This window comes from Cajanus cajan, chromosome 4 (genome assembly GCF_000230855.2).
Source record: "Cajanus cajan strain Asha chromosome 4, NIPB_CcT2T_4, whole genome shotgun sequence".
Lineage (NCBI taxonomy): Eukaryota > Viridiplantae > Streptophyta > Magnoliopsida > Fabales > Fabaceae > Cajanus > Cajanus cajan.
In genome coordinates this window covers 8,399,383-8,425,805 of record NC_138520.1, presented here as the reverse complement: position 1 = coordinate 8,425,805, position 26,423 = coordinate 8,399,383, and the positions used below count along the sequence as shown (strand labels likewise).

At 33.6% G+C, this 26,423-nt stretch overlaps 1 protein-coding gene and 1 long non-coding RNA gene across 4 annotated transcripts; one reads left to right on the top strand and one right to left on the bottom strand.

The window, feature by feature from the left end:
• Positions 1 to 1,080: 1,080 nt before the first annotated feature.
• On the bottom strand, positions 1,081 to 5,226 carry LOC114915743 (uncharacterized). Of its 3 annotated transcripts, XR_014432922.1 has the most exons (8): positions 4,832 to 5,226; positions 4,690 to 4,770; positions 4,391 to 4,431; positions 3,672 to 3,749; positions 2,533 to 2,617; positions 2,154 to 2,205; positions 1,188 to 2,021; positions 1,081 to 1,107 (listed from the first exon to the last, which is right to left on the bottom strand). It is a non-coding gene; the product is annotated as an uncharacterized LOC114915743 (long non-coding RNA). The 3 variants fall into 3 exon arrangements; XR_014432920.1 differs by lacking the exon at positions 4,391 to 4,431 and having other exon boundaries at positions 4,832 to 5,223; XR_014432921.1 differs by lacking the exons at positions 2,154 to 2,205; positions 4,391 to 4,431 and having other exon boundaries at positions 4,832 to 5,219.
• A 3,671-nt stretch (positions 5,227 to 8,897) lies between these two features.
• LOC109794192 (alpha-L-arabinofuranosidase 1-like) lies at positions 8,898 to 15,387 on the top strand. Its single transcript, XM_083072163.1, has 17 exons — positions 8,898 to 10,569; positions 10,892 to 10,946; positions 11,062 to 11,267; positions 11,464 to 11,579; positions 11,669 to 11,819; positions 12,231 to 12,300; positions 12,610 to 12,755; positions 12,878 to 12,923; positions 13,036 to 13,088; positions 13,174 to 13,318; positions 13,513 to 13,631; positions 13,759 to 13,830; positions 13,936 to 14,039; positions 14,154 to 14,210; positions 14,356 to 14,557; positions 14,756 to 14,902; positions 15,009 to 15,387. The coding sequence occupies exons 1-17, from the start codon at positions 10,396 to 10,398 to the stop codon at positions 15,102 to 15,104; spliced, it is 1,959 nt and encodes a 652-aa protein (XP_082928289.1). The 5' UTR covers positions 8,898 to 10,395; the 3' UTR covers positions 15,105 to 15,387.
• Positions 15,388 to 26,423: the final 11,036 nt, after the last annotated feature.

Genomic DNA, 26,423 nt, shown 5'->3' with positions numbered 1-26,423 from the left:
TGATATTAATTTATTAGCAATATTAAAGTATTAATAATATATAAATTTTATTTATTTAGTAATAATAAATATATATCATTTGTTACATTAATAAAAATTATAGTATATGTTAACTTAAATAAGAAAATAATGGTATAATTTTAAATTATTATTATTATTATATATATATATATTAAAATTTTAAATTTTTAATGAGAGAGATTCAAATTGCACAATTATGATTTTTGAGAGACTAAAATTGTTCAATTAAAAATTAAAGGACTAAAATTGGACAATTACAATTCTTTAGGGACTAAAATTATCCAATTAAAATCTTAGGGATCAAAATTGCACAATTACAATACTTGAGGGATCAAAAATGTAATTAAGCCAAAATTAAATTAATATTTTTTTTTATTATTTTCACAAGTTTTTTTTTAAATATTTTTAATGAATGTCTTAGTTTCTTATGTTCAAAATTGACAATTTTTTATTTAATTAAATGAATTTCATAATTTTTTCAGTCCTTTAATGAAATAAAATATTTTTAATTTTATTATTTTTTTAAAAAAAATTAACATATTTTCTTTAATTATGCATAATTCTTAAATATAAAAGTTTCATAAATAAAATTTAATATTTTGAGAGGGAATAATTTGTCACAAATTTTTTCACAAAATATTTTAACCTATTTGTGACGGAATTTTGAGAGGGAAAAATCCGTCACTAAATTTTTTCATTTTAGTGACGAAATTTGTGACGGATTTTTTAGAGACGAAGTTCATTCCGTCACAAAATCCGTCACAAACATTTTTTTTAATTTAGTGATGAAATTTGTGACGGATTTTTAGAGACGGAAATTTTTCCGTCACAAAATCCGTCACAAATATTTTTTTTTGATTCAGTGATGAAATTTGTGACGGATTTTTAGAGACGGAATATATTCCGTCACAAAATCCGTCACAAAAGTCATTAAATTCTTGTCCGTCACAAAACTTAAAAATCCCTCACAAAATCCGTCACTATTTGCGATGCTATTTTTTCCGTCACAAAATTCGTCACAAATATTAATTTTTCTAGTAGTGACGCCGCCACCGCCATCTGGGAAGGAAAGGAATCCGCTCCAATCTGCAAAAGAAGGATCTGAGTGAAGGAAGAAGAAGGCGCATTGGAAATGGAATTAAGATTGGGAATCGGAAAAAGCGTACCAGAGACGACGAAGAGACGGAAGAAAATTGGTCGGGGACGAGTGGGAAAGAAAGACCAGCGACAAATGAGAAGAGGGGGAGAGAAGCCCTAATTTGTTCAAATCATTCTGTGCGGGAGAGAAAAAGCGGAGAGAAATGAGAAGAGCGGGAGACAAGCACTACAAGAAACTTGTTTGTTTGCGGCGGTTTTCTAGTAAGAGCGGCGGCGGTTTTGACCGCCACAAAATTATATTGCGGCAGTTTAGAAACCGCCGCAATGTCATGCGTCGAGACTTCATTTTGCGGTGGTTTTATAAACCGCCACACAAACAGCCGCAACATATTTGATAAAATTGCGGCAGTTATGAAAGTGTCGCTATTTTGGAAACTGATACTAGTTAAAAATTAGAGGCAGTTTTTAACCGCCGCAAATGTAAACGTACATTTTACGGCAGTTTGTAACCGCCACAATCTATTTTTATCCAATTTGCAATTAAATTTTTATTATAATTACGTTTTTTAACCTGTTTGTTTAAATTATCATCTCAAACATATGTGATAAAGATAATTTAATACAAATGATACAAATAGAAGCATCATTCATTAACTAAAAATATTAAATCCAAATTTAGTACATAATAGATTTGCATCTTTCAAACATAGAAATGATCCTTAACATTAAGAAACTTAGGTACATAAAAATAACAAAAATATAAAGATGGTCCTAAAAGCTCCTAACAAACTAAAATTGAAGCAACTCTAAATAATCTCTCATGATGACCCTCCATTGTCTTCAGGAACATGGCTAGACTCAGAAGAACGTCTCAAATCTGCTGGAGATTCCAATTCAGCTGCCTGAAATTAAAATAATTACGACTTAGATTCAAACTTTTACTTGGACAATAAAATTTATGAATTTTTAAAATATCACATAATACTAAACCAGAAACTGCTTTAGAAACATATATGTTTGGTCAGATACTTTACCACACCCTTTAAAAGTGGAAAAGGCACTCTCAGCAAGCTATTACCATGATTTCTGCCACCCATGAATCAAATTAAGTAATGTTTTTTATATGTAAGATAAAATATGAAGGCATAAACTCAAATTAATAATGAGTATCTAATTTATATGAGTCACAAAAGGGTTATAGGATTCCTGATTATCAATTTGTCACATAGGCTCTAAGTCTTATAAAAATCTAAGAGCATCAGTTTACATGATGAATGGAAATTTTCTTGTTTCTCCTACTCTATGTAAGGCACTCTGTTGTTGCTGTTTTACATTACACCCTTTTGTACCCTTTGAAATGTCAAATCACCTATCAAATAGAGAGAAAATAAAGTTGAGTGCAGTGAAGATTACCAGCTGGTGGGATTGCCAGGGAAGATCATCAAACTCTGGAGTCCGGAATCTTTAGGAGTTGACTGTTGAGAGATCTAGATTCTCCCTAGTTGGATTTTTCAAGCATTTGCACAATCAGCAAATTGGAACCATTAGATAAATATAAGTAGACTCAAATGTTAAATGCATGTTCTTAGTCTTATTTAGTTAGGTAAAATATGACCTGTCAAATCTGCATCTAATGTTACCTAAGCCAGGGGTTTTCATCCTCTAAAGGTTTGAACAAATTATAGGAGATTCGAGTCATTAAAAATAAAATTTTCCTCCTTGTATTAAGATGAACATGAAATATAGAATGTAACAAAATTTACAGTTGATCATCACTTATTTTAATTTCTAAGTCCAATATTTTATATTTATATAAAATACTATCAACTATAGTGTATCCCAACAGCGTAAAGAGCAGTAAACAAGTTACAAAGAAAAGAAAAAATAAAACTTAGAAATTGTAGGTGGGATAGCATTTAAAGTTGCACGTCAACTATGTTATTGTAGCGTAAATTATATTTTACTCAGCTAGATTCCCGCTACACATGTAATTGAATTATTGCTGGAATTTGATTGGCCAAATATGGTGTGCAAACTCTACTCTATTTGGATGCAATCTGTGATCAAATCTTCAGTAGGTCGCTGTTCCTTTCTTCACAATTTTTTAAGTGGTAATCTATGTAGCTGTTGAGTTGACCAACAATAGTGTGATTTAACTTTTCTTCACAAATTTGCGATGCATGTGTGTCTCAATTTGGCTGAACAAGATTCTAAAAGTTGGGGGTGTTTAACAAATCGGAATGATTTGAAGTACTGGTATTCTAATTTAAATTGATTAAATTAATTTAATTGTTTCATCATAACACAACCTTCTATGTAATGTCATCCCTTGGTCAAATATAATATTCTTTTTCTCAATTCCTGGTTTCTTTCTTCATCGTTATAATGGCTTAAGTGGCAATAGTCATTGTAATTTGTAACTATCTATGCAATTATTTCTTTGATAAGCTTACTGCTCAATTAGATGCCTCAATAATTCAAGCATATAGGCCAAAACAGTATAATTATCTTCAAACAAAAATATCATTCAGGAAACGGAGTGAAAAACTTACAAGTTCATAAGGAGGTGTCTTCAAGCCATAAAATGCAGTAATTTTTGAGGACCTAGGTGAACCATCAAACCTCTTTTTCTGCTTAAAATACAATGAGGGAAACATGTCAGCACAAATAAGAAAGGAAATTGTCTTAGGGAAGAAATCTCCCGTGACAAATTAGGATTCATCAATGATATGAAATCAATTCTAATCTATAAAAAAAATTTGAAAAAAAATTTAAAAAAAAAAAAGATCCATGGCTGACAGTGAAATTTATTTAGCTTGCTCAAATACTTTAGAAATAGATCTCTTAACAATTTTCTATATTAAGATATGATGCTATCCCAATAGGAGCTTCACATTGCCATAAACCTTTTTATACCAAGAAACATGAGAACTAACAGAACATATTTATCCTAAAAAAAACTAAGTAATAGCCGATGCATTTTAATGTAGCACATCAGGCTCGCTCAATTCAACGATTTATCATGTATTCCAAAAAAATTAAATTGCTTATTTTATTATCTGTAAGTAACATCATTTATTAAAAATAATCAAAAGACAGGCATAACAACAAAAAAACTACATGCAGACAATTAACCTTAAGAGCAACGCATGCTCATTATATTAAGTATATCACCAGAAAAGCTACCAAAAGAAATTACAATATTTTAAAGGGAGAACTTATCAGCAAGAGACTGACACCAAGACAACAAATATCAGCTCACGAAAGTTACCCTGTGAAGAAGCTCTGGAATCTTGAACTTTCTAGATAAATCTACAAAAATAGTATTATGAAATAGGGGAGAAATTTTGTAAATAAACTTAATATACAACAATCTCGCCTAAAAAAAAGTTGTTGATCCATGCATTTGCTAATTTGGTTTCTGATTTTTGAAAATTGCAAAATAGGGATTCAAGAAAACATCATCAAAAAGATGGGAATTCAAGCACCAGAAATTTCAGAGGGGTTGCAGGCAAATGCTAGGGGAAATAACGAGGAAAAAGTGCAACCCAAGTGTGTTTCCTTACGTACCTCAACTCTTGTTCTAAGGAAAATGCCACGAGTTTGACGGAAGAGAAGAATGAGCAACAACTAATGGAGGAGAACAAGAACCTAAAGAAAGAGAGGTTAGAGCTGCAAATGCAAATAGAGTTTCCAATGTATGATTACTCACCGAAAGAGAGGCAGAGCAAAGCAAAGGCTATGAGCCCTTGAACTCGTCGTTGTGACCCTGTGAACTCGTGCCCGTGAGCAATGTTCACAGTGGCAGGGCAGAGACGTCACTCCTGAGCAGGGAGATGCGTGAACGTGAGTGAAGGAGATGAAGTATGAGTGAGCAAGGGGATTAGGTTTCTAAGAAAGGCTATGTGTTCCTGATGAAATGGGAGGGAACATAGGGGAGGGAACATTTGAGCCTAATATTTTAACTCACCTGCGGCGGGTCTACATAAACCGCCCGAGAATAATAGAAAATTGCGTCATTTTATAAAAACCGCCGTAAGTTATAACTAAATAAGAAAGCGGCGGCGGTTCTTTAAAACCGCCGCAAAATTTGTGACGTTATTACATTTTTTTGGTGTAGTGAAGCCCTAATTTGTTGAATTCATTTTGTGTGTGACCCTCACATTATTCATTCTGTTTGTGTCTTAATTTATTATTTAATATTTACTTTTATATAAATATAATTGAGGCAAGCAATTAACTTGACGGGTCCACTGCTACCTAATCTGAAGTTAATTCATGGGTCTTTCTGTACGTGTAGTTTAAAAAGGGAGGATTTGAAGATTATTTGTTGATTGGAATTAAAAATTAAAAATTAGCTGGATAAGAATTTCATGAAACTTCTTTCGAACAATATTATATCATGTTAAAAATTAATTTCAAAATGTTTAAATATCTAAATAATTAAAATATTTAATGAAATATACTATATATTCTTTAAGTCAAATTTTTTGAGAATTTAATGATCATGTACAAATAATGTAAAGTAATTGTCAACTAATAAAAAATTATTGTTATATGATTGTTTACTGATTTATTATGAAATTCACTTCCTGTAAACAGGTATTGACCGATACGGTAAAATCAAGTGAGTGAATGATAATGAATTAACTAAATTACTAAAATTCTAAAATATATTTTAATTAAAAATAATTTTTTGGTAAATATAGTAACTAAAAAGTATTATAATAAATAATTAAATTAAAAAAGAATAAATTTTATAATGATTATTTTTTTAATGATGTTAAATTAAATATTCTAATTATTTTATAATAAATTAAAATGAAAATATAATAAAATATGTTAACCAATATTTTAAATAAAATATATTAAAATATTATAATCAAAAGAAATTTAATATTAAATCAAAATATTATATAAATCATAACTAAAATTATAATAAATATTTTGATATTAAATTTATTATATATTAAAATTAATTACATATTTGTATCAAAGAAATTGCTCTAGATTTTAGATTTTATTTATTATGTTTTATAATAAATAAAATCCAATATTAAATCAAAAGATTATAACAATTATAACTCAAATTCAGGTAAATATCTTTCATAATCAAAAGAAATCCAACATTAAATGAAAAGATAATAAAAAATTATAACTAAAATATTTATAAATTTTCTAATATTAAATTTAGTATATATATTAAAATTAATTAATTAAATATTTGTATTTAAGAAATTGTTGCAGAGTCGGATCTGCGAGCGGTGATTGAATTGGTGGATGGAGAAACACTGAAGAAGAAACACCAAACCCAACCACAATCCAAATGAACGCAGCGACACGCAGTGAAAATAAAAATAATTTAATTAGAAATAATTTTATAATTAAATTTATATTGACAATGAATGAAATAAATGAAAAATATAATAGATTGTGTGGCAAATTATAAAATTGTCTAAATCCTCAATTCTAGGAGATAAATTGACTATTTGTTTGAAATTTATTGTCTTGGAAACTTTTTCTTTGTCATATGAAAATATTTTGCACATATTAAAATTAAACAGAAGATTTTCTAGTAAATTTTTTTTTTTGCTAGGCAGATTTTCTACTAAAATAAATTATAATATGTGACCGCAAAATATTTAATCACTACATTAATTTATAAAGTTACTGTATTAGCCATTTTTTAACATCTAACTAAATCAAAAATCCCTAAGAATATTAATAAAAATATATTTTCATTAATTAAGGCTGAGTTTAGACATGTAGACTTCTAAAATTAAAATAGATATCTATAACCTATAAAGGTTAATATTTATAAAATAGATATCTAGAGCCTAATAATGGTTAATATTTATAAATCTTATTATGTATATACAAGTCAATAGTTACACATTTCATACATAGTTAATTAGTCACATATTTTCACTTCATCTAAAAATTAAATAATCACATATTTAAATAGTCCAGAACGGGCCGTTCTCAAACTGGAACGGGCCGTTCTAGACTACTAAAATACCCTATTAAAATTAAATCGGAACGCCCCGTTCTAACACATAAATTTATGATCAATACGCAAATACAGAACGGCCCGTTCCCAAAGTGGAACGGGCCGTTCTAAAATACTAAAATAGCCTATTAAAACTAAAGCGAAACGGGTCGTTCCATACGTGGCTGTTGTACCTTAAAATTTGATTCCAGAACGCGCCATTCTGGTGTAAGAACGAACCTTTCTGGTTTCAGAACGGACCGTTCTGGTTTCAGAACGGGCCGTTCTGGATATACATGTTTTTTTGTTGTTTTTCTTATATTTAAATATAAATGTATAATTTTAATATCTCTATGGTTCCTATGAAAAACCTAAAAGTATGTTTGGATGAGGAATTTTAATGGGATAATTCATTTGTTTGAAGAATTTTAAATTTTTGAGGTGAAATACTTTGTTTCGATGGAGAATTTACAAAGAATTAGAATTCCAAGCATTTGTCAAATTCTTTGAAATAATAGAATTTCAAATTCTCCCAAAAATGTAAGAATTTGAAATTCCTCATATTTTTTCCCCTTATTTCACTTATATATTTTATCTTATATCTTCATATTTTTAATTATTGAATATTAAAAAATACTTTAAAATTATTAAATATTATCTAAATTAATTTTTAAAATTATTAAATATTTAAAAATTGGTTAACATTTTTTTGTTAAATTTTATTTAAAAATCTCAACATATAAATATATTTTTAAAAGCAATTTTATCATGATAGAATCAAATTATCATATCCAAATTAACAATTTAAAATTTTAAAAAAATTAAATTGACTTATCTAAACAAAATATTGTAACAATGATATAAATTGAAATCAAAGTAATTCAAATACCAAGAATTTCAAATTCCTTAAATTTGTAAAATTACTCATCCAAACACACCATAAGGGAATGCAATTGTAAGAGACAATTATATGAGTAAGATGTTTATTGTATGGATTAGAGTACTCTGTGGGTTCTTAAGAGAACCCTGAGAGAAACAAATAAACTATGCAAAAGTATAAATATAACATTATATATTAATATACTTTTACAAAAATATAAATATACATATCTTATCTACTATATTTATATTTTTGTAAAAGTATATTAATATATGCTAAGTTATATTTATCAAATTATTAATTTATCTATAAATATACTAAAAATATTATTGATATTAATTTATTAGCAATATTAAATTATTAATAATATATAAACTTTATTTATTTAGTAATAATAAATATATATCATTTGTTACATTAATAAAAATTATAGTATATGTTAACTTAAATTAGCAAATAATTGTATAATTTTAAATTATTATATATATATATATATATATATATATATATATATATATTAAAATTTTAAAATTATTAAATTTTTAATGGGAGAGATTCAAATTGCACAATTATGATTTTTGAGGGACTAAAATGTTCAATTAAAAATTAAAGGACTAAAATTGCACAATTACAATTCTTTTAGGGACTAAAATTATCCAATTAAAATCTTAGGGATCAAAATTGCACAATTACAATACTTGAGGGATAAAAAATGTAATTAAGCCAAAATTAAATTAATATTCTTTTTTTTGTATTTCACAAGTTTTTTTAAAAATATTTTTAATGAATTTCTTAGTTTCTTATGTTCAAAATTGACAGTTTTTTATTTAATTAAATGAATTTCATAATTTTTTCAGTCCTTTAATGAAATAAAATATTTTTAATTTTATTATTTTTTTTAAAAAAATTTAACATATTTTCTTTAATTATGCATAATTCTTAAATATAAAAGTTTCATAAATAAAATTTAATATTTTGAGAGGGAACAATTTGTCACAAATTTTTTCACAAAATATTTTAACCTATTTGTGACGGAATTTTGAGAGGGAAAAATCCGTCACTAAATTTTTTCATTTTAGTGACGAAATTTGTGACGGATTTTTTAGAGACGAAGTTCATTCCGTCACAAAATCCGTCACAAACATTTTTTTTTATTTAGTGATGAAATTTGTGACGGATTTTTAGAGACAAAAATTTTTCCGTCACAAAATCCGTCACAATTTTTTTTTTGATTCAGTGACGAAATTTGTGACGGATTTTTAGAGACGGAATATATTCCGTCACAAAATCCGTCACAAAAGTCAATAAATTCTTGTCCGTCACAAAACTTAAAATTCCCTCACAAAATGCGTCACTATTAGCGATGCTATTTTTTCCGTCACAAAATTCGTCACAAATATTAATTTTTCTAGTAGTGATATCAAGGAGTATTCTTTGTCAAACTAAGAAACAATTTTTCTCAAGAGTTTGCCAGACACTAAATAAGTATATATTGTCTCTTAGTTTGAATTTTTTACATTGGCAAGAGTTAGCTCAATATATATAAAAGTATTTAATTTGTTCCTTTAAATCAATTAAGAAAATGCCTAGAATTCAAATTCTGACTTTGGATATGAAATAAATTATGTTAGAAGAAGAATACACATCTTGTTTTGCACTCACAATTCTTAGTAGCTAGAGATAAATCACTATTTCTAATAATAGATACTTTGTATCAATACCATGGTTACCCAAAAAATTAAGAAAATTATTTTTAAGGATAATATATATTTTTTAAAGTAATTAACATTTTTCCATTTGTTTTTATCAAAATTTATTTATTTTTTCTTTTTAACAAAATTATATTCGACAAAAATAATATTTTCTTTAACGTTTTATGTTGTCTATATATATTCATTTTCCATGTTTATGTTTTAATGCCTATGTTCACTTTCCATGTTCATGTTTTAAAGCCTATATTCATTTTCCAATTTTGTGTTTTAAAGCCTATATTCATTTTCCAATTTTGTGTTTTAAAATTATCCATTTTGTTATTATAAAAACAAAATGTTTTGAAATTATCCTCCATTTTTTTTCGCTGACAGTTCACGTATGACGTACATCGTTAATAGTTTAGATTTTAGATAAGTATCCGTTTAAAATATGAAAGTATTTAATGCTTTTGGTTTTAACCAACTAATTCAGAAGATGATTCGGTAAGATAAGATTATTTTAAGTAATTAAAGTAGTTAAGGTAGTTTTTTCTTAGTTTTTTTTCTTAAAATTATTTTTTCCCTTTATTTCAATATTATAATTAATGAAGACAATTAATTTTATTTACAACTTATAAAATTTCGTTGCCTATATATACGATCGTTTCGTTAAACAAGAATATCATCACAGATTGTCATTTAAAATCTTGAAAAAAATGGTGTTTTGTTCTTCCAAAGGTTCCTTGGGTGTTATGTTGTATTCCTTGGTGATTTATTTTCTTGCATTTCAGTATTCCTACGTTGATGCAAACTCAACGCTAGTTGTAAATGCTGCTACCAAAGCCACTACAAGGCGAATTCCTGACACCTTTCTTGGAGCATTTCTCGAGGTAATGCAACAAATTATTCTCCTTGCATTGCATGCATGGCATCAATATTCAACTTTAAAATTGCTAATTAATGCATATGAAACTAATTTGGAGTTTGAAAATTTCCTTTTAGCTAAACACATGTTGTAAAATATTTACAATTATTAAATAAACGAAATATAGACCAAATCACGAAAGATAAACCAAACTCATTTCTAAAGATGTATTACATAACCTATTTTTCAGGAGATGAACCTATAGAAAACAAGTATTAGAAAAAAAAAAAAATAAACAAATTTCAATTTCTAAAATGGTCATCAATTTCTTTGAACTTATTTTTCAGGAGATTAATCATGCTGCTGCCGGGGGACTGTGGGCAGAACTGGTTAGCAACAGAGGTTATATCCATATCCCAAAAACAATTCTTCATCTTTGTCTTCCTAGTTCAATGTTTCATTTAGATTTCAATATATTTTAAGTAATATTTTTCTATTATTATCAATCTAATTTTAGGCTTTGAAGCTGGAGGCCCAAACAATACCTTAAATATTTATCCTTGGTCAATTATTGGAAATGAATCGTTGATTTCTGTATCAATTAACCGTTCATCTTGCTTTGAGCGTAATAAAGCTGCATTACAAATGGTGGTGCACTGTGGTGGTTACACACCTTGCCCTTCTGGTGGCGTTGGCGTCTCTAACCCTGGTTACTGGGGCATGGTAAGAAAATAATTAATACATATAAATATTTTTCATATTTTTTCTTTTTATTATGTAAGTTTAAATATAGCAGAAATGAATCTGAAAATAAAGACTTGAATAATGTCACACCTTTATTTTTCTTAAGAAATGACAAATTTATTATTAGTTTAATGTATATCTTTCTAAAAGTTTTTTTTTCTTCAATGATCATCAGAATATCGAGCAAGGGAAGAGGTACAAGGTGGTCTATCATGTTAAATCAGAAGGAAAACTTAATTTTCAACTTTCATTCACGGGTGTTGATGTTAACATAGTGTCATCAAATATCAAGTTAGTTCTTTTTTTTTCTTTAGAAGACATGTGGTAGAGATTCTGCAACCTATATTCATAAGATTATTTGTTGTGATGGTTCTTGACAGGTATGGTTATGGAGGTGCAAAATGGAACAGGGTGGAGATAATAGTGGAAGCAAAAGCTACTAATCATATTTCAAGTCTTCAAATAACCACTACCATCCAAGGGGTTTATTTGTTAGACCAGGTGTCAGCGTTGCCATTGGACACTTACTTGGTTAGTAGAATAAAAGAATCACACCTTATAAATCAACAAATGTGGCTAAAGATGAAAGCCCCATTACTTTAATTTTGTAAGATATAATATTAATTAATTTGTCTTATAATAATTTAAAGTGTCATCAATTATTCTGGGGAAAAAATAGTTCACCCAGATTTTTGGTTAATTACTATTGAAAATTTAAATAAACTTTGATCTCACATTAAAATTACAATCGTAATTTAATCCAAAAAAAAATCCTAACTAAGGAATTATTCAAATTAATTATCATAGTAGTAGTTTTCATGTGTTCTCAATAATAAAATAATTAATAATAATTATAATAAGTTCTCAATACCCAATGATGGCAGTGCATTATATTTTGTTTGTTCTTTTCCTTGATATCATTTCACTCTTCTCTTGTCACAGGGTCATGGCTTCCGAAAGGACCTTTACCAAATGGTTGCAGATTTGAAACCAAAAATTCTTAGATTTCCGGGTATGTTGAAATTCTATGCTTTCAGAGTGAGGATTTGCTATACAATATATATATTTATTTATTTATATTGGGGAACAATATACGCTGCATTCTTACCTAAACAGTTAAATTAAATTTGTAAAAACACAAATCAGTTTCTATACAGTTATAAGTAATTAAAAAGAATGTATCATGGTAGAAAAAAAGCTGCTGAAACTGATCTAGTTGTATTCACCAGCTCACATGTAATTAGGGCATTGTGTGCAAGGGTTTATGTCGAATTCCATGTAACCTTCGGAATAACTCTATTTGTGAATGGCGATGCATTAGGTGGCACTTATGTTGAAGGTAATTATCTGCAAAACAAATATCAGTGGAAAGATACTGTTGGACCATGGGAAGAGAGACCTGGACACTTTAATGATATTTGGAACTATTGGAGTGACGATGGAATCGGTTATTTTGAGTATCTCCAAGTGAGTATCTTTTTACATATATAACATAATTGAATTTGTCCTATTTTTTTCTTCTGATTTTTTACACCATTTGTCCTACTTAGTTAATTGAATTAATATAATGATTTAATATTTTTTAACAGCTAACAGAGGACCTTGGTACATTGCCCGTATGGGTGTTCAACGCTGGTATATATATATATTCATTCATCTTACCCCAATTGAAATTTGTTCTCAACAATCACATGCAAGTATTTGAATTTTTTATTTATTTATTAATTAATTTAAATGTCACATTTAGGTATCAGTCGCCATGACGAAATTAATACATCAAACATAGCACCTTACGTACAAGTACAACTTTCTTCCCTTGCTCTTTTCTTCTTAGTTAATTATGAATTATATCTTTATATTTACTATAAAATCTATGCATTAAAAGGACGCTCTCGATGGCATTGAATTTGCAAAAGGCTCTCCTAGGTCAAAGTGGGGTTCTGTTAGAGCTGCAATGGGACATCCTAAGCCATTTGACTTGAGATTTGTTGCTATTGGAAATGAAGATTGTGGTCTTTTTAATTATGAAGGTATGCAATTTTATTGTGTTTATCATCCTGTGAGCACATATTTTAGTGCAATCTTCATATATATGTTAACCATGAAAACTTGTTTTATACGACTGATCGATCACCTTTGAAATTTTGCACGATTCTAAAGATCGACTTTGATTAATTCAATTGTTAATTTAATTTAATTTTTTTGACTTTTTGTTTCTTATCAGGAAATTACCTTAGGTTCCATGATGCTATAAGATATGCCTACCCTGATATTAAAATTATCTCAAATTGCGATGCTTCAACTAAACCATTAAATCATCCAGCTGATTTGTTCGATTATCATGTAATGATAACATTCTGATACTACATATTGAACTTTCATTTGTTGCTTCAGCTTTGGCAAGAGTGTTTTCTTGTCTTGTTGTGTTTTTCAATTACTCACATCCTTCTTAATGTTTTATTTTTATTAGATTTACACAGACTCCAATGACATGTTTTCTAAGTCTACTCAGTTCGATCACACATCACGATCTGGTCCAAAGGTTTGATTAATTTCAGTTTTAAATTTTTATGAACTCTTCCAATTCATCATTTATCGATATTGATTTATCTGTCATTTGATATATGAGTGCTCAATTTGATTACAGGCTTTTGTTAGTGAATATGCGGTGTGGAGAAAAGATGCTGGAAATGGAAGTCTTTTGGCTGCTGTGGCTGAAGCTGCGTTTCTCATTGGATTGGAAAAAAACAGGTTTACGAATTTGTTTTAACTTTTTTTAATGTACTGTGTTTTGTGTAGTTTTTCAACTTAACCATATAAAGTTTTTTATTTCTTACATATAATATTTTTTTTTTTCCGATGCAGTGATGTTGTCGATATGGTTTCTTATGCACCACTGTTCTCAAATATAAATGACAGGAGGTAATTTTCTTATGCTTTTGCCTTGAAAACTTATACTCTTTAACATAGAATAAGAACTTTGAAAATTTATTGTCGGGAATTATTGTTGATTTCAACATATATGGTTCCCATAATAACACAAGATTGTGTAAACGTGTCAATGTAGATGGGTTCCGGATGCAATTGTGTTCGACTCATATCAGGTTTATGGAACTCCAAGCTATTGGGTGCAAAAACTTTTCATTGAGTCCAGTGGAGCAACATTTCTTGACTCAACACTCAGTACAATTAATTCATCCAATAAACTCATTGCATCTGCAATTATTTGGAACAATTCTACAGAGAAGAAAAACTACCTAAGAATAAAGGTAAGAGGTGTCCTTTTTCAACTAAACTGAAATTCTGACTATTGTTATATGCAATGTCTGAATCTGAAAGTGAAACAAATATGAGCATCTTTTAGATTAGGTCTAGTTCATTTTTCATCTTCGATTAGCATTTATATTTGGTGTAAATGATTTTAACTATCACTATATTCACCTGGAGTTAATAATTGATTTCTGCAGGTAGTAAACTTTGGAACAGCAAGTGAGAGCCTTAGCATTTCTATAAATGGGTTGAACGCAACCGTGCAACAATATTATGATACTAAAGCCACAGTGCTTACATCTAACCAAGTAATGGATGAGAACTCCTTCTCAGAGCCGCAGAAGGTACAATTTGGTTTTGCTGTACTTGTGTTAGATACATTACATAAATTAGCCTTGCATGTAAAAACCTATGCCATTAATCATTTATGGCTACTCATTTTAAATACAGGTGGTTCCACAAACAAGTTCACCAGGGAAGGTTGGCAGTAACGTGAAAGTGATTCTCTCCCCCTATTCAGTGACATCATTGGACTTGTTAATTTGATAAGAAGATAGTTCCGAAGCAAGAGATTTTGTGGCCTATCTTTTATGTTATCAGGAAATGTATTATTATCAAGAGTTTGAGCACGAAGATGTGCGAGTATTATACTGAGAGTCAAGGCTCAAAAATATGTAATTGTTTGTGTTAATTAAAGAAGAATGTTATTTCCGTTTATTTTATGTTATATTTTTCGCATTTTAAAAGACAAGAAGAACAAACTATAAGTTTTTTTTTCTTTTTCATTTGAGAACATAAAATTGAAGGTTAAAATCATTTTTCAGTTTTACTACCGCTTTCTTGACATCATATATAGATATGCACGAAGTAAAATCTCAACTAAGATCAAAACCATGTTTTCCAACTCCATGTCTTTAGTCCTTGTTTTCATGCAAACCTTATTATTTTAAGATTTTCTCTTCTTTAATTATCTTTTAATATCAAATGATCAATCAACAACTAAAAATAAAACAAAATTTAAACATAAAATATTAATACAAAAATATCACTTAACATTGTCTATATTCTACAACGATCATTACGTAATTGAGGCAAAAAATAATATAATGACATTTTTATAAAATAATTGATGTAAAAAAAACTCATTTTACACTAATTTAAATCAAAACTAGTGTAAAAAAGAGTTTTTTACATTAATTTAAATTTCATCCGATGAAATAACTTTTTTTTTAATTTTAAAATCGTGAAATGAAAAGCAATAAAGGAAGCTTGTTTTTTTTTTTTATTTATTCTTTTATTTTTAATTTTATTTTTATTGTTTTCTTGTTTTGTCTGGTATTGTTTGTGGGCTATTTGAGCTACTAGAAAAGGGGGCTCATTTGGGCTATGGTGGTGGTTAATGATTTTACAAATGTACCAAAATCAAAAGCATGTTCTATAATGGATAGGAATTTAAATATCGAAATCGCGAGAACTTGTGCAAGACTCACTCAATTTCTATTTAACATTTTTGTATTTATAATTTGATTGAGGAAACTTAGTTCTTAAAAAATAATGATTTTTTTTTAGAGTTTTCCAAATGTATTAAAAATAGAAACTAAAATAAATCATGATTTACAAATGATAGAGAAGTTAGAATTAATTTCAATAACACATTTCTCACACGTACCAATCAATTGAAAATTAGCCTCTAATTTTTGTTTCTCTAATAAGTAATAAATAATAATCTTAATCTCTTGTATAAAAAATTCAAATTTCCTTAATTAAAATATTAATTCATGTAAGTAACTTTAATTAAGGCACTAATCCTAATAATAAGTTTTATCAAGCTTCTTTTTAGTTTGTTTTAAAAGTATTTTCAAATATCATTCAATTTCATATGTTTATATTAGCGTGATCGAGCAAATATATGCATTAAGAGAAAAAATCAAGAAACAGTTAAATGAATTAAAAACTTTATATTCAATAATTAGAAATAATATATGGATATTCAAGACTTCAAGTCAATTACATCAATCTTTGACAAGAATGAATTAGTCATTCATAACTAATTTAAAAAGGTAGTAGAAGAAAGTAATGAGGTTTGAAGTGTGTTTGTGATGAGTATTTTTGCTTCCTCTCTTTGTTTTTTTATAGAAAAATGCAATACTCTATCTTTTGTAGCGTAACCTAATTATTTTCTTGGACCCTTTTATTTTGTGTGCTTAGGTCAAAAATTACTTGCTTAAGTAATCAAGACAACTTGTTTAAGCAAACCTTCAATAAATCTTATTATGTCTTTCTATCAACTCTTGCTTAAGCAATCAAATAGCTCTCTTAAGTGAGTCTTAAAAATTCATAAATAGAGATTACTCAGTCACCTCTCACTTAAGCAAGTATTCAAGACTCTATTCAAGACTCCTTGGGTGTTGTTTATTGTCACCCTTTGCTTAAGCACAAATGGCCTCCCTTTTAAGCAAGGCTTCTTCACTTAGTGGCTTCACTTTGTGTAGTCAAGACAACCTGACTTCTCTAACTCTCATGGACGATTCTCCCAACTCTTCCACTTGTTGTAGCTTCCAAAGAAAACAACAAAAAGAAATCCCAACAAACTAAATAATCTAAGCTTAATTCAACTTGTTTATTTGTAAATTTATGAGTTGTAAATTCAAACAAGTTTCAAAAGAATGAAAATTAAAATAATTGTCAATATATTTTTACAAATGTAAATCATATATAGAAAGTATCAAAACTCCAAACTTAGAATCATTTTTATCTTCAAACAAAAATAAACCAAAACTAATAAAATTAACTATAGTAGTAAACATTAAAGAAAGCATGGCTTGAGATCAATCATGTTTCATACACCATCATGTACTTTCACTTTAAACTCAAGAGTTAGATGGTTCCAACAATTGACTCACAAAATATGGTGCTCATTTGTTTTTTTTTTTTTTTTTTGATCAGCCAAATAAATGCATTATGGAGGCACTAGGGGTGCCAAACCCACATACATAAAAGTTTAGATGTTGATATTTGAAATAAAAATACAAAAAGTTCACCTCCTACTTACCCTACTCAATCATACACTCAACAAGCACTTACAGAGAAATACACATGCCTGGGTTGCTTAGCCACTGTTGAAAGCTGTAATGGAAGGACTTGTCATGCCTCAACCAGACCCAAGCATAGAAAGAGATATCATCTTGTAGTCTTTTCTGATCAAAATGATGTCCTCTGAACCTACAATTGTTTCTCATATTCCAGACACACCAAACTATCACACACCAAACTACCTTCCATCTTCCTCCTTCTTCTTTAGACCATCTCGAGTGAGGTTGCTGGAGAAAATGGTGGTGCACACTCTGCGGCAAGACAGTTGAGATAGAGGCCCATTGGTAGCAACTTTTCCAAATTTTTTGTACTTCTATACAAGTGAATATTATATGTACCATAGTCTCCATCTCCTTGTCGCACATGGTACAAGTCTGGCTGTCTACCGGTAAAGCAATGTTCCTCCTAGTCAGGTTCTCCGTTGTAGGTAGACCATTGTGAAATACCTTCCAGCATAAGACAGCGGCCTTTGGTGGGATTTTTAATTTCCACAATGAGGAGAAAAACTCTGTCATTGGCTGATTAGTGCTGGCAAGATAGCTCTGGCTGTGAATGAGGGTATATGCAGAAGACACTGAATATTGTCCATTGGCCTCACAAGTCCACCACCAAAAATCTTTTTCATTTTTCTTTGGCTTTCTTCCCTCCAGCATTCGTTGTAGCTCCTCCCATTGACCAACTTCTCTTTCAAACCAGCCTCTTCGCCACTTTAAATCCCATCTCCAATCCTCACCAATCCAAGATCCCAACTCCATGATGAGGTTCATCTTTTGCTTTGAGTTCAAAAACAATCTGGGAAAAACCTCGGCCAGAGTCGTGTTCCCAATCCAAGTATCATGCCAAAATCTGGTTTTCTTTCCCCCTCCTAACCTCCACTCCACTGCAGCATCAAACCACTTTTCTCTTGTTTGAACACCACACACCCTTGTTAAATCCTGCCACCAAATGGAAGAGTTCTGATGGCCTGCCTCTTTCAAAAGTGATTGCCACCCATCGTACTTAGAGAGCAGTAATCTTCCCCACATAGAGTCCTCTTGATGGAAGAGTTGCCATTTCCATTTCTCGAGCAATGCATCGTTAAAAGATTCTATATTCTTGATGCCCAACCCACCTTTTTCCTTAGGTTGGCAAATTGTTCTCCGCTTGACCCATGAGATCTTTCTGGTTTCGTCTTTTGACCCCCATAAGAAATTCCTTTGGATTTTTTCTAATTGTCGCATCACTTGTTTTGGCATCTTGAAAAGGGAAATCAAGTATAAGGGAAGTCCAGATAAAACAAAGTTAATTAGACACACTCGTGCCGCCAACGACAGGTTTTTGCTCCTCCACAATGCCAATTTCCTATTGTATTTGAGCATTATTTCTTTCCACATCTTTTGTCTCCTCGGGTTGGCCCCTATAGCAATCCCAAGGTACACAAATGGAAGGGTCATGACTTTGTAATTAAGTAGTGTTGCGCATCTTTCTCGTGATCTGTTATCTAATCCGACAACCCCAAATTTACTTTTATGGAAGTTTATTTTTAGTCCGGAGACGAGCTCGAAACATCTGAGGATGCACTTTATCGTAACAACATTGGCCAGGGTTGCCTCCCCAAAGAAGAGGGTATCATCAGCAAATTGTAGTAAATTCACCTCCATCTGATTAGATCCTACCTTAAACCCATAATATAAATTAAGGGTGACTGCAGCCCTCATCAACCACTCAAGCCTTCAGCTACTACCAGAAACAAAAACGGTGCCAACGGGTCCCCCTGTCTCAATCCTTTTTGTGTGTAGAACTCATTTGTAGGACTGCCATTAACCAATGTCGCCACCCGCCGAAACGGACCTTGGCATTCGCTACGATGGTTGGACTCTTTTTAAAGTTTTGAAAAATGATGGATTGTTAGAACGACTTATTCTCAAACTGAGACCTCATCGAACTAACAATTTTATTAAATGATTCACCAATCCATGTTAATCCCAAGCGGGACCCTCCATGGATTAGTGGTTTTCGTAAAAAGAAGGGTTCTTGGAGTCGCCACCAATGTTTTACTCAAAACATTGGAAAAAGGGATAAGGCAATTGATTTTCGCAAATCAACCTTGGCCATTACAACCAGAGTTGGGTAAGGGAGTCGGTTACGTGCGAGGAAGGTGTTAGCACCCCACAACGCCCCTTTCGGGTTCCCTATGACGAATTATTTTATTAATAATAATGTAAAATTACTAAATTACCCCTATTTAATATAAACGGCTATGAATAAGATATCTACATGATGAATAAATTAAACATGCGATGCAACAATCAGAAAGCAGTAAAAGGAAGGATTTTGAAGAAGAAACCTTTGAAGCGTGCTTTTATATATTCAAATGTTAGGAGGCTTTTTGGCGCTCCCTCCCACTACACGCTCGCTCGCTCCTTCCCTAAAAATTAATCTTTACTATGGAAATAAAAAAGATTTCCCTTCGACTAGTTCGAATTCTCAAGCTAAATGCTCAGAACTCAAGAACTTCGTCGGATCGACTCTCGGAGAGATTCCTAGGGCAAAACACTGCTCAAAAACCCCAGAATCCTCAAGAAGAGAGTCCAAGAAGTGTGGAAAAGTGTGAAATGACGTCCAAATGACGTCCTATATATAGCAGTGAGGCGCAGTACGGCCTCTGACATCAATACGGCCCGTACTGAAGATTTGAACTACAGTACGACCGTATTGAATTCAGTACGACCGTACTGAAGTTTCAAAAACTTCAGTACGGCCGTATTGGTTTCAGTACGGCCGTACTGAAGTTCAAAAACTTCAGTATGGCCGTATTGGGTTCAGTACGGCCGTATTGTAGTTCAAATTGTTCAGTACGGCCGTACTGAACTTCTAGGAGGTCGTATTGAGCTTCAATTCTCCCACATCCTTATTTTAAGCTACTCTAAGACCTCTAAACCTACAGATAATCATCCTAGGGTCTTCCAGGAGTCCTTCTGGCTGACTTTCCTTCGGTCTTTGAGAGTCTTCGAGTCTTATTTCCGACCCGGACAATTTTAGGGGTCTACAGCTGCCCCCCCTTTACTTAGTCAAACGGCTTTTTGGTGTACCGGTTGACAAGTAAAGGAGTTGACCCAATTGTCCGGGGAATAAGCCATCCTTCCGACTTGTAGTGTCTTCCGGTGGAAAATTGTTGAGTAGCCTCTCCAGGTTGAGTATTAGTCGTCGCCTCTCCAGGCTCGTGCATACCTCGGTGCTTCTGACAACCTTGGTAGCGTGAGTTTGCCCTCTCCAGGGTTAGCTTCGCTCGACACCCGAGCCGGAAGCTGCATACCTCCGTGTTTTTGACGACGGGGGTAGTGTGAGTACCGCCTCTCCAGGCTTAGCTTCGCTCGACACCCGAGCCGGAAGCTGCATACCTCCGTGTTTTTGACGACGGGGGTAGCGTGAGTACCGCCTCTCCAGGCTTAGCTTCGCTCGACACCTGAGCCGAAAGTTGCATACCTCCGTGTTTGTGACGACGGTGGCAGTGTGAGTTTGCCCTCTCCAGGGTTAGCTTCGCTCGACACCCGAGCCAGAAGCTGCATACCTCCGTGTTTTTGACGACGGGGTAGTGTGAGTACCGCCTCTCCAGGCTTAGCTTCGCTCGACACCCGAGCCAGAAGCTGCATACCTCCGTGTTTTTTACGACGGGGGTAGCGTGAGTACCGCCTCTCCAGGCTTAGCTTCGCTCGACACCCGAGCCGGAAGCTGCATACCTCCGTGTTTGTGACGACGGTGGCAGTGTGAGTTTGCCCTCTCCAGGGATTTGCAATGACTTTGTCTCCACAGTCCACGATGCTGCTTCGACGGTTGTTTTTTGCTTTTGATGCCGTTGAGGGCTGGATAACGCAGGGATCCGTCTGGGGGATGTGCAGTTACTCATAGGTTCTTGTGTCCCAACTTTCCATTGCGTAGTTGGTACCCATTGGGGAATTTCTGATTCCTTGGGGTGTAGACACAAAGATGCTCTTTTTTGATGTGAGCGATGCCTTATGATTGGCTGACGTCCTTTCGACGTTGGTGGAGTATCCCGGTTATCCTTATTCGGGTGACTCTTTTGATTTTCCAGTTTTTGTTGCCTCTGTGTAGGCTGTTATCCACTGAGGGATTCTGTCGTTGATTTTAATTGGCCTCTTCTGTTAGGCGGATCATCTTGACGTTTAATGATTGGCTCGATGCCGAACTCCGCTTGGGGAATGATTATTGATCTTTTCGATTTTTTCTCTTTTTGAAAGAGTGCCTCTGAGTAGGCGAATGATCTTGATGTTCAGTGTTCGGCTGAGTGCCGGATTCCGCTTGGGGAATGGTTATTGATGTTTTGGATTTTCCTCTTTTGGAGGAGTGCCTCTGAGTAGGCGAATGTGAATTGAGGATTTTATGTATCCCAGAGTATTATTTAGAAAGCCTCTGCAGGCTTAGCTTCACTCTTCGCTTGAGTTGGAAAGCTATCTTCCACTGAGGAAGTCTGAGTCCTTTGACTCGGATATTTCGTTTGGATGATCATTGCTTCCATTGGGGGATCTTATTGATCTTGCTTTGATAGCTCTTACTGGGGATTTGGTCCAAGAGTGTGAGCTGAGAAGTCTCTAGGGAGTATTATTTCGGCAAGCCTCTCCAGGCTCAATTATTCTGTATAATTTTTGGATTTTCTGTTCAGCCCAAGAGTGCAAGTTGAGATGTCTCTTGGGGAGTATTATTTCGGCAAGCCTCTCCAGGCTCAGTTATTCTGTATGATGAGGGAGTATTATTTCGGCAAGCCTCTCCAGGCTCAGTTATTCTGTATGATGAGGGAGTATTATTTTGGCAAGCCTCTCCAGGCTCAGTTATTCTGTACAATGAGGGAGTATTATTTCGGCAAGCCTCTCCAGGCTCAGTTATTCTGTACGATGGGGGAGTATTATTTCGGCAAGCCTCTCCAGGCTCATTTATTCTGTACGATTTATTGTTTTTCTGAATTTCTGCCTTTTTTGTTGATTTCGGCTTTTTCTGTATTTTTGCCTTTTTTGTTGATTTCGGCTTTTTCTGTTGGAGGGATCTCAAACACACTCACAGATGAAGTATGCAGAGGGAATGAAGATGTTGTGATGAATGAGAATGGGCCAATACGGGCCGTATTGAATTCAATACGCCCGTATTGGTGTGGACGTTATGGCCAATGCTGCCGTATTCATTTCGGTACGCTCGTATTGAGTTGAAAATTTGTTCATAACCCTGATTTTAGTACGGGTGTACTGAACATGGTACGGGCGCATTGTTTTTTCTGAAGTTTATATTTTTTTGTTTTTTTTTGTTTTTGTTTTTTTTTGTTTTTTTTTTGTTTGTTTTTTCAATAAACAGAGAATAAGTGATCTTCCAGTACACCTATCATCTGTATGCATGTATGCGGTATGATGCACCTAATTCTATTTGATTCATTTTTCAAAAGAATTAACCGATGCGTTTCTCTGTTTGAATTTTGCCATTCCTCCAGACGGGCTGTGCGATGCCGATTTCTGTAACCGAGGAATGATGCGTGTTATATCGAGATTGGTGTCATCAACCAAGTGATCCTTCCCTTCCTTTAGAAGACATGTCAACCCTCCTATTGACCACTATATCTCCATGTTTCCACTAGATTATTCTAAAATCGTTTGGGACAAGAGAGAAAAGAAAGGAAAGATATTTTTGTTCTGAAGTTTGTGTTTTAGAGGGGATTATTTTTTCGAAAATGGTTTTTGTAAGAATGGCTGGCCAAGGTAGGCTTATGTGTTTAGGCTTGTTTGATTAAACACTTATGAAGTTAAGAAAATCTTGTTATTGACATTGTGATTTTGACAACTTAGATAGTTTCCTTGAACCTTTCTTTTTGAATTCAGCTCATGGTACCATCATGGGCTTCTTTTGCTTTTTTGATTGTCCTTATTTTTGCCTAAAACACCCTTTTGTGGCGTTTTAGCGGACTTTTGTTTTTGTTCATTTTTGCAACCCTAACTTTTGCCTAGGTCACCCTCTCGTGGGATTCCTAGCGGGTCTTTTGCTCTTATTTTTGCGCAGCCCCCTTTTTGGGTTTCCTGCCGAGCTTCTTTTATTTTAAAGGATTTCTTTTTATCCATGATGGCACTTGTCGAGGCCAAGGGAAGGTGCTCCAAGTTGTCACACACACTTCCACATAAAAATGATGCGGGTTTATTGTTATTAAGATGATTTTAACCTCATTCATGTTTATTCAAACAGGGTTAAAAATGTGGTTTAGAATTTTATTATAAGCAAGAAAAGAAGCAGTAAGAAATAATAAAGAATGATTTTATTATAATCATAATGGAAACATGTGCCCTATCGAGGCTCGGGGGTCGGGCTGTCCCCGAGGAGTGATCTCTAACAGTCATCAGGTCTATACATCCCTATCGGAAGGAGAAGAACACTTGATGACGACGACCGGCCTTGACGCTTGTGAACCGGCCTTCCTAAAGATCTGGCTTAAAGAACGTCGTGAAGGATCTTGGTTCCTCTTCGTCCTTTGATCTTTATCCTCGGATTCTTATTTTCCTCGGTTTTTTTCTTTTTCTTTATTCTTGGGAGCTTTATCGTGAAAATCTTCGGGAGTGTAGATCCTGCCACTCCTAGTCATGCCCCCAAGTCCAGCGATGTTAGAGATATCGCTGTCGGCAGAAGAATGGATGTCGTATATCCATGGCACAGCCTTATTCGATTCGTAGGGAAAAGGTCTTGGAGCTGTGATCCTTAATGGTATCGGACCTTCCCCTTTATTCGTCTTGATTACCAACAACGGAGTTGACGTGTGTTCGCTTGGCACGGTTGTTGGCTTACACTTGATAACGAACGGCGTGCGACGCATCGATTAATCCTTTCTTTTTATTAATGTTATTAATAAATTACTAGGAGGGATGTATGCGAATGAATGACTATGAAATGCAAAGGCAATTGAAAGATTTCATAGATCTCAAAAATTCGATTTATTTAATCAAGGAAAGTGTACAACTTATTATACAACGCTTCGAAGCAATCTTTTACAAAATGAGAAAAGCCGATAGAAACCCACAGGCGGGTTCATGTTTCTTCTCCATTCATCTTCGGCTTCCTCTACATGGCGGGCCATTGCTTCGACTTGCGTATGGACTGCTTGGCTCATATCATCACTGATCTTTTGAGCGTCCTTCGCCTTTTGATTATGGTAGTTGATCATGGCCTGCAGCTCGTTAAGTTCGTCTTCGGCTCGATCCTTCTCCTCCCGGAGTCTAGCCATCTGTGCTAGTCCCTCCCTTTCCTTTTTGCGGAAATCGGAAAGGCTTGCGGTTTGTTGTTGAGCAACTTCCCGCCATTGTTGTGCGTCGGATCGAGTCAAGAGCAGATCGTCTTGCATGTCCTTGATCAACTGTGCCTGCCTTGCATGCTCGGCTTCAAGGTGTGCTATCTTTGCGTTGACTTCTAGGAGTTGACTACTCGGTTCAACCTTTGGCATTTTGGATGCCCGAGTAGCCTCCTCATTGAGGTTAGCACACTCATCCTTGAGCCGCTCTATCTCGTGGTCTTTCTTCTTGCATTGCCTTTGTAGACCATCAATGACGAAACCGGATTCTTCATTCTTCTCTTCAAGAACTCTCATCTGAGCTCCCATGATTTCCAGTTTCTTGGTCAAGGCATGACTTGTTCTTGCATTAACCTCCTTGTAGTTGCGGTTGCGCAAGAGGTGGATGGTTGGGACACCCCCCTCTCGTTCCTCCATATCTCGTAATCTGTGGAGACGGATACCCGAGGCTTTCCAAGCTCTTGATCGCCCTCATAGATTGGTCTCTCCCACGCTCTAATGATGGCGTGCATGTCCCTTTGATGCTCGGAATCAAAGGAGAAACACAATCCTCCAAGCTCCTCTTGAGTAGGAACAATCTGAGTCCTCATAAGTTGCCTCATAGCCAATCTAGGTGAGTAGGCTATGCAACCTCTAAGGCCCATCAATGGTATGCTTGGATAGCTGCCGCATCTCATCAATATATTGCTCGGACGGAACCAAGGACAAACCCATGTGAAGTGTTCAATACTCCACTGTTCCATCTCTTCCTTCCACTCGGAAGCATATCGGCGGCATACGGGGATCTTCGAAAAACCCCTCAACGGATCGGGCAAGGTCCCCATGTGACTAGAGGCATAGAAGTGTGTGATGCCCCATACATACAACAAGGAGGTACAGCATCGGATAGTCTTCCCTTGCTTCTGCTGAGATAGGTTAACAGAAAGCAAGGTGTCGGCAAGAATGGCAGGCACGGGACTCTTCATGCGTACGTCCCAAGCGAAGAAAGCGTCCATAGCAGCATGGTCCACTGTGTTAGCGTGAAAGGGGAATAGGATCATCCCAAATACGGCTAACGCTAGAGTCTTGTTGAAAGCTAACCAATCTCCCTCACCAGCCAAGGAAGAAAGGTGGTCCTCAATCATAGCGAGCTTCCAACCCTTGATACTGCCGTTCCCCACTAAGGCAGATAAACGTGATGGCAGTTTGACTTGAGTAGCGACCCTCTCCACGGCCACATGATTGCCATGAAAGATATAGACCCCTTCTGATTTGGGCCATCGAAGCATGAGCTCGTATTCCTCGAGAGTAGGAACTAAGTCAAACTGGGGGAACTCGAAACAATGCAGATCGAGACTCTAGAAGTGAACCAATGCTCTCAGAAAAGCTGGATCCACACATATCTTCATTAAGTCGAGGACTCGTCCATAAGATTTCTCAAATTCAACACGAGCCTCGCGTGGCATCAAAGTACAGAGGTGATC